The sequence below is a fragment of the Phragmites australis genome, chromosome 16 (assembly GCF_958298935.1).
Source record: "Phragmites australis chromosome 16, lpPhrAust1.1, whole genome shotgun sequence".
NCBI classification, from domain to species: domain Eukaryota; kingdom Viridiplantae; phylum Streptophyta; class Magnoliopsida; order Poales; family Poaceae; genus Phragmites; species Phragmites australis.
In genome coordinates this window covers 25,462,187-25,476,340 of record NC_084936.1, presented here as the reverse complement: position 1 = coordinate 25,476,340, position 14,154 = coordinate 25,462,187, and the positions used below count along the sequence as shown (strand labels likewise).

General features: G+C 44.7%; 2 protein-coding genes across 3 annotated transcripts; one reads left to right on the top strand and one right to left on the bottom strand.

Annotated features, from left to right (window-relative positions):
- The first annotated feature begins 546 nt into the window (after positions 1-546).
- Positions 547-6,781, top strand: LOC133895347 (heat shock protein 90-5, chloroplastic-like). 2 transcript variants are annotated; one of them, XM_062335598.1, is made up of 20 exons: positions 547-910; positions 1,139-1,212; positions 1,318-1,443; positions 1,534-1,627; positions 1,743-1,826; positions 1,929-2,072; positions 3,413-3,529; positions 3,643-3,687; positions 3,781-3,861; positions 4,020-4,124; positions 4,206-4,346; positions 4,462-4,554; positions 4,662-4,739; positions 4,814-5,068; positions 5,157-5,259; positions 5,353-5,524; positions 5,612-5,717; positions 5,823-5,912; positions 6,008-6,210; positions 6,507-6,781. In XM_062335598.1, coding segments are annotated over exons 1-20 (2,364 nt in total). In that variant the 5' UTR covers positions 547-658; the 3' UTR covers positions 6,508-6,781. The 2 variants fall into 2 exon arrangements, with proteins under 2 accessions (XP_062191582.1, XP_062191581.1); XM_062335597.1 differs by lacking the exon at positions 6,507-6,781 and having other exon boundaries at positions 6,008-6,482.
- A 150-nt stretch (positions 6,782-6,931) lies between these two features.
- Positions 6,932-8,906, bottom strand: LOC133895348 (transcription factor bHLH49-like). Its single transcript, XM_062335599.1, has 7 exons — positions 8,574-8,906; positions 8,237-8,473; positions 8,033-8,098; positions 7,859-7,927; positions 7,697-7,768; positions 7,389-7,592; positions 6,932-7,192 (listed from the first exon to the last, which is right to left on the bottom strand). The coding sequence occupies exons 1-7, from the start codon at positions 8,865-8,867 to the stop codon at positions 7,088-7,090; spliced, it is 1,047 nt and encodes a 348-aa protein (XP_062191583.1). The 5' UTR covers positions 8,868-8,906; the 3' UTR covers positions 6,932-7,087.
- Between the last annotated feature and the right edge of the window lie 5,248 nt (positions 8,907-14,154).

Genomic DNA, 14,154 nt, shown 5'->3' with positions numbered 1-14,154 from the left:
GATGCAATCAATCTGAAGAACATTGCAGTGGCCCAGTCACATATGATCTCAAGAACACGGATTTTATTTATTTCTATAATTTTTTATTTTCGAAGGGAGACAGGAGTATATATTTGCAATTTTGAAAATGATCACATATATTTACAAATTTGGAGAAAAGATATAGAAATAAAAAATTCTCAAGAACACTACTGGTAAATGGTCCCATATAAAAAGGCCGATATATTTCTGCTCATAAATGTTCCGAAGAAAGAGGCCCGTTCTGCGCATAAACGAATTCGGCTCACAGAAGCCCAGCCCGCTCTCCCGAACTACACAGACAGGTAGGTCCCACGCTCTCAGCCTCTCTGCAACCCCCCGGTCCCACCGCTCAGCGGCTCAGACGCCCTCGCTTGCGGGAAAACAATTGAATCGACTCTTCGCTTTCGATCCACCGTCCAACTTAGCATCGGACGGATGAGGCACCACAACCGTGCGGATGTGGGCTCGAGCGCTTCTAGAAGCTTCCCCAGCGCCTCATCTTCTTCCTCCTGAACCCGCCCGCCCGGCCGCCCCCAGCGCTTAGAAAAACCCTAACCCCTTATCCTCTCTCTCTCTCTCTCTCCAAACTCCAAAGCGTAGCCGCGCCAGCTCGTGACCTACGCGGTTACTGTCTCCCATGGCGCCGGCGATGAGCGGGGCCTTGGGCGCGTCGTCCGTGGCGGCGCTGCGGCCCTGCGCGGGGAGGAGGGTGCCCGCCGCGAGCTCGGTCGCGCCGCGGGGGAGTGGAGCGGCGAGGTGCGCGAGAGGGGTCAGGTGGGGGGCCGGGAGTAGCAGGGGGAGGTTGGTCAAGGCGAGATGCGACGCGGCCGTCGCGGAGAAGCCCGCCGGGGAGGAGGCGGCCGAGGAGAAATTCGAGTACCAGGCGGAGGTGAGACCTCGGCACCGTGCATATTCATAATTCATGTTGTTTCAGATGCAATTTGTCAATCGGTGTCGTTAAAGCTTGGGTTCTTGGGGGTTAATGCGATAAGGCTATGTAGAGTTCGGCAGAAATGATGTCAAGTCTGTATGGCTGAGTTTAATTGTGTGGCTTTCATTTGTGTGCGAGAGCTGGCTATTGATGCATGTATGTTTTGTTTCTGTTTTTGCCATGTAGGTGAGCCGCCTAATGGATTTGATCGTCCATAGCCTGTACAGTCATAAGGAGGTATTTCTTCGTGAGCTTGTCAGGTTAGTAGCTCTTGGGGAAAAAATGAATTTAGAAATGTTCAGTTTTTACAATTATTCATTTAATGTCATGATTTATGGATGATATTTATCTGTTGTTCTACCTAGTAATGCGAGCGATGCATTGGACAAGCTGAGGTTTCTTGGTGTGACTGATTCTTCTTTACTTGCTGATGGTGGTGAGCTGGAAATAAGGATTAAACCCGACCCTGATGCTGGAACAATTACTATCACGTGAGTTGTTCTTTCTAATAGATGTACTTGTTGATGTTTTCTGAAGGCACTTTAATAGCACTGTTTGATAATGGTTATTGGGTCCTACAGTGATACTGGTGTTGGGATGACCAAAGATGAGCTCAAGGACTGCCTTGGTACGATTGCTCAGAGTGGTACCTCAAAATTTTTGAAGGCCCTCAAGGTGCAGTGTTGCGCCTTCCTTTTCAATTATGGATACATCTATGTGTATGAAATATGATCGTATCTGTGTGATTGTTTCATTGTTCTTTTCTAATTTGAAATGGATTACTCTTCAGGATAACAAAGACCTTGGGGCCGACAACAGCCTAATTGGTCAGTTTGGTGTTGGATTTTACTCAGCTTTTCTTGTAGCAGAGAAGGTATGAAATATTTCTTGGATGGTATCTTAAATACGCTTTTATTATTTTTGCACGCGAGCTCAGATCATTAACGAAGTTAACAATTTATGAAACACATCATAGGTTGTGGTGTCCACCAAGAGCCCAAAATCAGATAAACAATATGTGTGGGAGGCTGTGGCTGACAGTAGCTCTTATGTCATCAAGGAAGAGACTGACCCTGAGAAAATGCTTACACGTGGAACTCAGATTACTCTCTTTTTAAGGGTATGCTCACCTGATATGTCATGTAATGCTATTTTTTTAAAAAGGAAAAAGTCCATATTTGGTCCTCTAACTCTTGCCTTGGTCTAAAATTGGTCCCTCAACTTCAATATCAGATATGAATATTCCCTTAACTATCGAAACCGTCTAAAACTAGTCCCTTTGTCCATTTGAGAGTGGTTTTAACCCATGTGGCATCCAAGCTTTCATTGACGTGGCAATGGGCCCACGCATCATAGAGTGGGAATGAGAATAAGAGAGGGAGAGATAGAAGAAATAGAGGGAAATTGCAGGTCGCCACCTATGCCTCGCCGGCGGCCGGTGGAGTTGGCGCTACCGCGGGACGTGTGCCAAGGCCGACATGTGTCGAAGCTCACATGTGTGTCCATGCTGCCGTCCTGGTTCAGCCGGCGCCCCGAGCTCTCTCGCTTGCATATGGTGGTGCGCTTGCGGCCACCGTGCTACTACTGTGGGACCACGTCACGAGCCGCTCCTCAAAGGCCGCTGAGGTCGGTACACCGAGAGCGAGATCCGTTGCACCCTTGTGCTAGAAAGGTTGGTTGGAGATGCCAAAAGAGAGACTTGTTCGATTTGCTTGCTTTTGGAATTGGGAATTTGTGATTTTGATGCGTGTATGTGTGTTTCTTGGGATGAGATGGATGGGAGGATGGACGCTGAAGAATAGTTCACGGTATTTGTCCATTTGGGCAGGAGAGAAATCAAATGAGGATTTGCATCATTCGTCAGTCGCTGCAAAGCCCGACCAACTGTGCGCTATCAACAGAGGTGCTAATTCCAATCAAGCCCATACTTGAGAGATGACGTGGTGGCGCATGAGCTTGTCACCGGCAAGCGGTGCGGCCTAATCGATGGGTTAAAACAGATCTGGCCCTTGATGCCCATGAGGAGGGGCTTCTTGTGGTTGGACCCGTCGCATTGGTGAAGCTCCTCCTTGGTGACCTCGTTGATCTGCATGGGGGCAAGGGCACCGCCGCAAAGAGCCATGGCAGGAAGTGGTATTGTGCGGCAACAATCGTCATGACAGTGAAGATTGAAGAATGTTGCCGTGGACAACCCTGTGTGCGCTGACTGAGCTTCCGTCCTCTCCCCTGTATTCTGACATGTGGGGCTAAGTGATGATGTGACAGCTAAGATGTCAAAACCATTCTCAAAACTAGGCTAGGACGTATTTTGCATCGGTATTGAAAGACGGGGGACGAGTTCTATATGGTTTTAGAGTTAGGGGACCAAAATTAAACCAAGACAAGAGTTGGGGGGACTGAAAATGGACTTTTCCTCAAAAAAATGGCAATATAAATCTCACATTCTTATTAATTTTGTAGCCTGATGATAAGTATGAGTTTGCCGACCCTTCAAGGATTCAAGGCTTAGTTAAGAACTACTCTCAGTTTGTATCATTCCCCATATACACGTGGCAGGAGAAATCAAGAACTGTCGAGGTAAGATCTCGATGTGCTTCTTGCTGATTCTCTTGACTATATAAGTTCTTTTGAGCTACTTTTATGTATTGCTTTTTCATTTGTTTCACTGATGTATCCACCTTGATTGACAGGTTGAAGAGGATGAAGAGCCAAAAGAAGGCGAAGATGCAATAGAGGTTAGCTTTTCTGAATGGACTGCTTCTAGTTTTTCTTATGTTTCTAAGGACCTTGCTTCGTTTGCAACTGATCCAGAATACTTTGACATACAGGGTGAGAGAAAGAAAAAGAAGAAGACTATTACTGAGAAATACTGGGACTGGGAGCTAGCCAATGAAACAAAGCCCATATGGGTAAGTCTGCAGTTACTATTGCAATGCAACTTATGCATATTTCAAACAGTACCATTCTGGTACTTGTGGTCACTCTAGTCTCCATATCAACAAATGCATGGGATATACTAAGGGCTAATGCACAAAACAGATAGTTGAATTCTATTCCCTCGATGCAGATGAGAAATCCGAAGGAAATCGAGAAAACCGAATACAATGAGTTCTATAAGAAGACATTCAACGAGTTCTTGGATCCTCTTGCCCACACTCACTTCACAACAGAGGTGTGTGAATTCATCAAATATCACTCTATTAAACTCTTGTACGTTGAATACTGTCTATAATCTGACCTTTTCCGTTAACAGGGTGAAGTGGAGTTCAGGAGTGTTCTTTACGTTCCAGGAATGGCACCACTTAGTAATGAGGAGATAATGAATCCCAAGACCAAAAATATCCGGCTATACGTCAAAAGAGTCTTCATCTCTGATGACTTTGATGGTGAATTGGTACATTATCCCGCAATGCACATGATAATTATTTCTGTCATGTACAATTTTACAGTGTGTTGCTATTATTTTCTACTATTCATCAAAGTTACTGACTTCTGCATGTATTTTGCAGTTTCCAAGATATTTGAGCTTTGTAAAAGGTGTAGTAGATTCAAATGACCTTCCCCTCAATGTTTCTCGTGAGATTCTTCAAGAAAGTCGAATTGTAAGTTATGGGTAAAATGCCTGTCAGCTTTTGTACACCAAGATTGAAGACTCTGAAGGTTCTTCTTACTAGAGACTTTTGGAGATAATCTTATGTTTATCGTTCAGGTAAGAATTATGCGCAAGAGGCTTGTCAGGAAGACATTTGATATGATTGAAGAGATTGCCGAAAAGGATGATAAGGAGGTACAACTCTCTAGGCTTTTTTTACCCCAATTATCTGTTTACTTGTTGTTGAAGCTCTGTATTTCGTACTGCAGGACTATAAGAAGTTCTGGGAGAGCTTTGGCAAGTTCATGAAGCTTGGTTGCATTGAGGACACAGGAAATCACAAGCGCCTTGCTCCTCTGCTGCGTTTCCACTCTTCTAAAAATGAGGGAGATACGATAAGCCTTGATCAATATGTAGAAAACATGCCTGAGAATCAAAAAGCGATATACTACATCGCTACAGACAGTCTCCAGAGTGCAAAGACTGCTCCTTTCTTGGAAAAGCTGGTCCAGAAAGACATTGAAGTATGAACATGACACAGTGATTATGAGTAAGAGGTGTTCTTTTCTTCGTCCACTGCGTAGACTAAGGATGATGTTTGTTTTTATTTAGGTTCTCTACCTTATTGAGCCTATAGATGAGGTTGCCATTCAGAACTTGCAGACCTACAAAGAGAAGAAATTTGTTGATATCAGCAAAGAGGATCTGGAATTGGGTGAGGAAATGCTGAAGTTTGCTCTGGTTGGTTATACACTGTTCGATTATTTGCATCATGTCAAATAATAGGTATGTGTATCTGTTTTCACAGGCGATGAAGACGATGAGAATAAAGAAACCAAACAGGAATACACTCTCCTGTGTGACTGGGTAAAACAACAGCTTGGTGACAAGGTTGCGAAGGTCCAAATATCAAAGCGCCTAAGTTCTTCACCATGTGTTCTTGTATCTGGCAAGTTTGGTTGGTCCGCCAACATGGAAAGGTAGGTTCACTATTCAATTGTACAATTAGATCGTTATTTTGTAAAATCATTACCTGTTTCTTGATGCATTATTCTCAAAATTGACAGGCTCATGAAGGCACAAACACTTGGTGATACATCAAGTTTGGAGTTCATGAGGGGGAGAAGGATTTTTGAAATTAACCCTGACCACCCTATTGTCAAGGACCTGAATGTAAGATCATTACTCATTGCCACTCACCAGTCATCAACAATTGATGTACAACACTCTTCTTTGTAATAGCAATAACTAATATGAATGTGAAACAATTGTTGGCAGGCTGCTTGCAAAAACGAGCCTGATAGCACAGAAGCCAAGAGGGCTGTCGAGCTGCTGTATGAGACTGCTCTGATCTCCAGTGGATATACTGTAAGTACACTGAAATGCATTCCTTTGTTTCAAGGTCATGCCAGAAAAAGACTTTACCTAAATGGTTTAACTTTTGTTTACTGGGAAATGTCCAGCCCGAGAGTCCAGCAGAGTTGAGTGGCAAGATCTACGAGATGATGGCGATTGCCCTCGGCGGGAGATGGGGGAGGTCTGACACTGAGGACGCTGAAGCAACCGCTGGTGAGGCAAGCGCAGAGGCTGAGTCATCTGAAGGCATGGTGACAGAGGTGATTGAGCCTTCGGAAGTGAGACCTGAGAGTGACCCATGGAGGGATTAGTGAGTTCTCTCTCCGGCACCTGTTGTTAAAGCTTCATAATTAGTTATGAGGGGGTACAATTAAAATCATGGGTTAGAACATTGGTTATAATCTTTCTGCACGGGCTGCTGCCATGGCATTTTTGTAGGTTTAGACTCACCGGCCACTTCTATTTTATTGAAGGAAGTGGCCTTATCAAGAAAACATGTGGAATACTTAGTGGTTACTGCATCACAAAGTTGTCCTGTGACTCTCTAAAAGATTTTGCAAACGTTGCTGTTTCGTTTTTGTTCATATAAGTTTCTGTCACTGACAGATTGGAGCTTTCGGAGATCAGTGCTGCAGCTTGTATTCTTGACATTAGCAATTAGATCAGTATCAACTATGAAATGAAAAATGCTCGATAAAACAAGGAAACCATTGTCCGTTATGATGTTGAGATTGCCTGAGCTGTTACATCCCCCGATAGTGGAATTCTTTTCTTTTCCTTTGGTTCTTGTACACAAACAGTTCATGAACCTGTCCCAGTGACAAACGGGGTAAAATGAGAGATAAAGGATCCATTTATACGAGTTTAAACTTGCTGCTGAAGCTTATATGATCCCAAAGGTGTCTGAGTTGTCCCAGTGACAAACGGGGTAAAATGAGAGGTGTTTTCTCGCCATCCAGACAGGGTTTCCAACATCATAAATTCATAACTGGGGGTCCCTACTTGGTGTCTGAGTTGCTGCACTTTCAGCTCTGAACACCCAATGTACAACCCTGAAGCAACGGTAGCCTTTCCTAGAGCAATCAAACTTGTACTGCTCCTGCACTATGTACTAACTGTGCAGATGCTAGTTATGTGTTTGTCTCTGTGTTTGCTGATCTCAAGGAACTCATCCATGTGGCCGAACTTCACATATGAAACCCATCCTGGTCGCTCAAATCTTCTGAACCAATGACGGATCGGTACCCCATTTGCACCACATCATGGAATGATCCATCCATAGTGCGAGGCATCTGTTCAAGAAATCAAAACTTTGTTCAATTATAAAAAATTAACCTGTTGAAAACATTCATAACTTGTTAGAAGTCTGTACTCTAAAAGACCTGTAGGACATGAGTTGTTCAAGCTGTTTCTCACTAGTATCTTAAGGCTTAAGCTCACTCAACTATGCTGGAGTAAGAAGAAATATTGGCGTTCTGCCGTGCAAACCTGATATGCAGGATCTCTGAACAAGTCTTTCTGATTTAGTTGCTCCTGCATGACTGTCCTGAACACATCTGGGTTGGCCATGCCATGAACACCTCCCTGGAACATGCCTGATTGCAACAACAGCTCCGGTTTGGGCACCATTTCATGGGAGAATGAGAATCCGATGGGAGCAGACGAAGGCGCCCCAGGGAAGCGAATAAGTCGCTGTGAAAGGGAACAAGCGCATGTTACACATTCTTGCAAAGACAAACTGAAAAGGAGAAAGAAAGGAAAGGGGTGGAAGAACACCAGGTTGATTGCATCCATACATTTTTTGACAGAAGCCCTTCTTTGTTGAGATTGAGTGTTAGACTGACCGTCGTTAGCTTCATGGATAAGAACTGCGATATGCAAAGGAAGATCATCAGATCAATGCGTTGTGTTTTGTCAGATGAAAATTTTCAGGCACCACCCCTGCGAAGAGACCATACCTCCACTTGCCTTTGCAGGGACTGAACATAGTTGATGATCTCGTCGAGCATTACCGCCTTTCCGGTGACCTAAATCGAATCACACCCAGCCCAAGAAACACAAAGTGCGTCATTCTTATGAAGTTTACAGATCGAAAAACTACGGGTAGCTTTTACTTTGATCAGAAGGCTCACTTCGCTGCAACCAGGAACAAGGTCTTGCAGAAGCTTCATCCTCTCGCTGATCTTCTCCCTTCTCAGCTGCGCGAAAATGAAACATTCTTATCTTCAAGTTCTAAAGCTAATTCAGACGATCAGTTGCATTTTGCAAATGTACAAGAACACTAGGTCTGAAGAATCTGTATGTAGCAGTAGTATATTGTAGTAGCTTGTGTGTACCCTCTCTGCGAGGCTGTGTCTGTTGGTTGCCTGCCCCTTCCGGGCCCTGACATGGATGTACCCTTCCTTGTCCGGCTCGTCGGGCTCCTTCGCCCCCTTCCCTTTCCTCTTGCCGGTCGCCGCCGCGGCCAGGCCTTTCTCTTCACGTTTGTTGCCCTTGCTGCGCGCGCTCTCCGTTGCAGAATCGGTTGACACGTTCGACGCCTTCGCTTGATCTTGAACCGTCCCAAGAACGCCCTACGACGACGCAAGAAGGACGTTGGGAGGCGAAGATTGGAAGCTTCGGAGACCGGTGCAAAGACAGTGAGCACTGAGCAGCGAGCAACTGAGCACCTACCTCGCTTGATCTCTTCCTCTTGTTGGAGTCCGACCCCGGGGACGAGCAGTCCCTGGCCGCGGCGCCGGCACTCGGCGCGTCGTTGTGGCCGCCGCCGCAGCTGAGCTCCGGCTCCGCGTCCTCGTGATCACCGTGGTGACCAAACGGCCCCTCTGCGGTGATATTCGAGGCGCTTGCAGTGGTTGTTCCGTTTCCAGCGCCGAAGCAGGACGACCGCACCGCCCGCTCGACGAGGCCGGAGTCCACCGAGAAGTGCTCCAAACCGGCCGCCGGTGGGAGTTGGAAACCGAGCATCGACGGCAAGAGAGCCCCACCTCTCGCGTCGGAGACGGCACTGCGGTCGGCTAGCGCCGCGCTCTGAGAGGCCGACGCCCATACAAAGGAATCCATTGTAGAGAGAGAGAGAGAGAGACCAGATGGCAATTCTTGAATTTATAGGACTATCCCGTATTGACCGCCTACGGGAGTTTTTGCATGTCTCGTCTAGAACACGAGAAGTTTTCGTTATGTTTCTGACCCTGGATAATTTCTGATTACTCCTGCGGTCCTGCCATCTGATCCGGCATCTGGAAATGCTGAAGCTCCTGAGCTGATGGCATCCTGAGTTTCTGACATTGCCGACTCTCACAGGCATAGCATTGTTTAATCTGCCTTCCTGTAAATTCTAAATTGTGTGTGTCCCCCTTGCCTCTCATCATTAGTAGTACTTAATACTACTTTAATGTGAAAAATCTCTGGAGTTGTGATAGAGGCTCAATGTAAAATTTTCTTCTATTGAAACATAGATAAGTAGTTTGTCCTGCGTTTTCTCAAGAAAAATTTCAACAGAAAATATTCCTACAAGAAAAACTTCAACAGAAAATATTCAAGAAAAATTTCCAATGCAATTTTTTTTTGTCGTGGGACTTCCCTATGTTGTTAGTTTAACACCTCAGAATAGATGCCCTTGTAAAGTCCTGATTCCCCTAAATTCCCTCCACAGTAAACTAAACTATGATTAGCCTCGGGGTTCGTGAAGCCGCGAATCTGATCTTTGATTAGTAAAATCAAACTAAACCAAACAAATCTACAGGATAGTTTAATTCGATCGAAACACAGCTTTTATGCCGACTGTATTCCTGCAATCCATTTTGACAACCTGGTAGTAATTTTCTACTGTTACTTACCTCCTTTTAGAAGTAAATGAATTTCCACTGTACTCGCTCATTGCAACAAAGCCAAGAAGGGACTTGCAAGTTACTCCTTTCGGTTGTGCTGTTCTTCCCCTTTTGCCTTTCTGCAATGTGGCTTGCCTTCCCTTAGCGGCATCCTGCTAAAAGCTGCCGGTCTCCAAAAGGGAAAGGGGAATTATTGAGACGGCAAACGGAACCGAACGAAGATTTGTGAAAAATGCGAGGTGAAACATGAAAGAAAAAAAATGTGGCTTCAGGCTTTCCCAAACAAGATGTCCAAAGCACGGTCAGTCCAAGCAAAGCTACTTGCACTATAAGCTTTCATGTGCGATATCTTTAGTTCATTGTCAGCTAGTAATTTTTAATAAGAAATCAAGGGGACTCACATATTTTCAATGAAGAAAAGTTTTTCTTTCATGCAGTTAAGTTACTGGCATCGACTGTTCTTTCTCCGATCATTTGCACACGCACCGGACGCATGTGCATGCATCAGAACTGATAAGATGGTTATGCAAATGATCGAGCAATGTCTGCAGCTCTGTGTGATTTTATCTGGCAGTAGGCTCCTTTTGGCAAACTCTACATCCCAAAGGAGAAAAAAGAAACGTGAAAACATAAGAGTTTCCGTCGTCAGATTCTTCAGAGATCAGCTAAGAAAAAAGAACAGCGAAACTTGAAACCAGGTCTAGATGCTGACCATTATTGAAGTAAAAAAGTTTTTGGAAATTCAGAACGACAAGCAAAGAACAGAGCCAGACTGCCAGAGGCAGCTAAATGGGTTCATTACCGAGAAGAAATGATTACCCAAGTTATTCAGTTTGTACATGGCACAGTACTAGCAGTAGCAGATCGAGACTGTTCAAAGCAAAAGGATAAGCAGAACTTATACTACTATCTAATCCAAAATCCACCATGCCTTCCTGTCATAATTTGCAGGACCTGGCCTACAAGGCCCGTGCAAAGTTGCAAAGAACAGCGGTTGCAGAGGCACATCGAGAAGAGAAGAGCACGAAGAACCATGCAGATTGCCTGTAATTAAGCAGGTGCTGTCACTGCAGATTTAAGTACTCCCAACAATCAGCAGTTCTGCTCCCTGACTGCTTCATGATTTGCGCAGTTTTTGTACCGGGAAACGAAACATGCCCTGTGTGTGAGCTAGGGCAATTTTGAGGAGCATGCAGCGTTACAAAAATGCACTATTTACATGAGGTTTCCGTGACCATGGTGATATTTCAGTGAGTAGTTCCCTTCCAGAGACAGGCATGTAGGTTTGCAAATGCATCAGTGGTGCCCCTTACTTTGCGTCCGAAGGGACTCAGGCCAACCTCCAGACAAATATTTCATATCAAGCTTCCTATGCATGGAACTCACTGCGAGCATGTCTGCAACGCGTGAATTCCATATCAATCTTGTAAGAATCAGAGCAACTCCTTCAAAGACTCACCGTTCATTGTGCAGATCGAAAGGTACTGAGCATAGCAATGCAATGCTCACTGTTCAGAGCTGGTTGCACAATCTGAGCTATTGTCGCATCGACGAATTGGGCCGTCTCTGACCAAGTGGACAAGGCCGTTGGGCTACCACCGCTGCTAATCTCGTCTCGCTGCTGTGCGAGTAGGCTCTGCAAACAAACCGAATAAGTCTCAGTCTCAGGCCCGGTTAAAGAAAATGGAAATTTCGTAGCAGTCTTTTTTTAATAAGGGAATTTTATTATTTTGGCATATGCACGAGTCATGCAGGTAACCATCTATTATTACATAGTCTTAGCCACTGTCAATGAAAAGTGAACAAATAGAAAAAAGTTCATAGTTCATAAACATGATGGTAAAGCTAACTTTAAGCACAAACCCTATTAAGTAGACATTCATCCCTATTTGACGAAAATCTTCGTGATGTTGTCTTTAGGATGCGACAAGCCTACTTCATTCGTGCCATTGTCTCCTTTTGCAAGGACCAGAAGTGAGTCTAATATCATTCGTGTAGAATTCATGTGAGATCGATCCACGACCATTTCTTTTGAGTTGACAACTCTGTTATGGCAGAGAAGACGAAGAGGCATAAGCTCACTCCTGTCTCAAGGCATTAGGCATGCTTGCTTCCTCGTACAAGAATACAGAAGATGCATCACACACATAGGTAACAAGTCCCTCTCACCAGCTCATCTACTAGGACTCGCCAACTTAAAAATCCTGCCATGGCCAATCACTGGTTCGTGCAAAGGGAAACTTGATTGGGCATGCATCAGAGCTCAAGTCTCTCAACTTTTTTTTTTCATAATTTTATTTGCGATTTAAATTCCACACATTTGCCCGCTCACACACTCCACTTATGCCACGTGTATGATACGAACCAACCCAACGTGAAGAAGCTAGTACGACGATAAAGAATTCAAAGCTAGCACGTGCAAAGTTTTTTATTACCTGGAAAAATTCGTATCAAGAACAGGTACAGCGCTACGGCGCCTTATCGGCAGCAGTTCAGATTAGTTTAGTTCTGAGGCAATCCGTGTTTTTAAGGACTTTTTCAGGTGTAGGATTAAGCATAAATCATTGTTAAAGCTCGTCTAGAATGCGAAATGTTTTTATAGTTTTCACAGAAACTGAAAGCGAAAATTCATGTAGTATAAACAGGTCATGAAATACAGGCTGGGCTTGGGCCTTGGAAGCCCGTATGGTTGTCCAGATGGTCAACGACCGAGCCCATCAGCAACGGTTGCTCTGTCGTGACGCTGCTTCGATCAGCGACTCAGCCTTAGCGGCTTCCCAGCGTCGCTGTTGTCCAGCCTGTCGTTCCCGCAGCACAAGCAACCTGCAGCAAAACCGGCCCCACAGGAGGGGAGGCCGACTCGGCAGGAAGGCGAAAGACCGTCGGCCGGACGGTGCGCAGTAGTGAGGCCCACCAGCGTAGGGATTTTTCACCACTTTATATATGCAAGCCGTTCTTATATTGTAACGGAAAAAATAATGATTTATTATCTAAATTTTTTATTTTTTATTATAATGTCATCCAAGCCAATGACATATGTGATCGTCTGAGTCTATGACTCGGCCGGGAAGGCGAAAGACTGTTGGAGTCGACTATGAGTATATGTGACGGTGAGCTAGAGTGGTAAATAAATAAATTTATTTTTGACAGTAGCAAATTATCAATTAACTGATAATATAGAAAAGAGAAACGACAAAAAAAATTCACTCTATATCTTGTGTTCCTGATTGATCTGTGCCTGCGATGCTTGGATCAGGAGAGACCGAAAGTGAAAGGTCCTTACCGTGGCAACCGATCACCTTTGATCCGCTCGCACTACACAGCAGGTCAACAGCTGCGTCAGCAAGGGGCCCGGACAGCTCGCTGCCTTGCTCTCACTGCATCGACCCCGCTTAAGTGTCGCAGGCAGCCGTTTCCTCCGTTCCCACGACCACGCTTTCTTTCACATACTCCAGGAACGGCCCACCAGTGCATGCCCCACCTGCCATAAGACAATACGACCACCAGCTACAGTCTCGGCTCCACGTGTCACTCGTTGAGGCAACACGCGTACTCCGCTTTATCTCGCTGAGAACTGGACCCACGATCATTGCCCCACCTGTCATGTGTGTCGCCAATAACACTTCTAGTAAATAAATATCTTTAGATGTTTAACTATATAATCAATTACGCTATTAACTATTAAGAATTATATCTATTAGAAAAATATGTCTCTTTAATAGGCATATCATTTCGTTATGCTTATTCAACACAAACATGTAAACAACCCATGAATCGATAACAAGAGTTTTTATTCCCTGTACTTCTTTGTCTCTCTATAATTACTTATAATACATTATCATGCATTTGCGCTTAGACCTAATCAGCCACAAGGAAGAACAAAGGCTCTTTGGCCTCAAACAAAAATAGTAATCGAGGCGCTTCAACACCAGAAAGATTCACATGGTCGCTTTGGAGGATATGGCATCCTTCTTCTTCTTGGCAACCATGACTGCGAATGACACATCTTCACCGCCCGTGATCACGACATCAGCCACTACAACAATGCCAATGTCGACATCCCCACGATTAGGCCTGTTCAAACATTGGGCCAGGCCAGGTTTCGGATCGGGCTTTGAAAAGCCTAACAGGAAACCCATGGGAGTAACGAAAATGATCCTATTAGACTATGATTGTGATTTTAGTAATTAATGATAATATAGTTATTGGGACTAACATGTTTGTCAAGAATATATGTTAGTAGGTCTCATGGATGCAATACATTAAGAAATAATTACAGTCGAGACTAAGTTTGATTGAATTGGGGAAGTCCCAAGTGAATTGACCTCATCGGATAGTTCGGTGCAGTAGAGTTTACACTCACCGGAGCATTGTGCATAGAGGCTGATAGCCTCATAGGATAGTCCGGTGCTTTGTGTATTGAA

Excerpts from the sequence above, each read along its gene's own strand:
- LOC133895347 (XM_062335598.1), top strand. The coding sequence starts at position 659 with ATGGCGCCGGCGATGAGCGGGGCCTTGGGCGCGTCGTCCGTGGCGGCG. Across the intron at positions 1,628-1,742 it reads AATTTTTGAAGGCCCTCAAG|GATAACAAAGACCTTGGGGC; the intron begins GTGCAGTGTTGC and ends ATTACTCTTCAG. Across the intron at positions 3,688-3,780 it reads AAGGCGAAGATGCAATAGAG|GGTGAGAGAAAGAAAAAGAA; the intron begins GTTAGCTTTTCT and ends TTTGACATACAG.
- LOC133895348 (XM_062335599.1), bottom strand. The coding sequence starts at position 8,867 with ATGCTCGGTTTCCAACTCCCACCGGCGGCCGGTTTGGAGCACTTCTCG. Across the intron at positions 7,928-8,032 it reads TTGTTCCTGGTTGCAGCGAA|GTCACCGGAAAGGCGGTAAT; the intron begins GTGAGCCTTCTG and ends GATTCGATTTAG. Across the intron at positions 7,593-7,696 it reads AAGGGCTTCTGTCAAAAAAT|CGACTTATTCGCTTCCCTGG; the intron begins GTATGGATGCAA and ends TCCCTTTCACAG.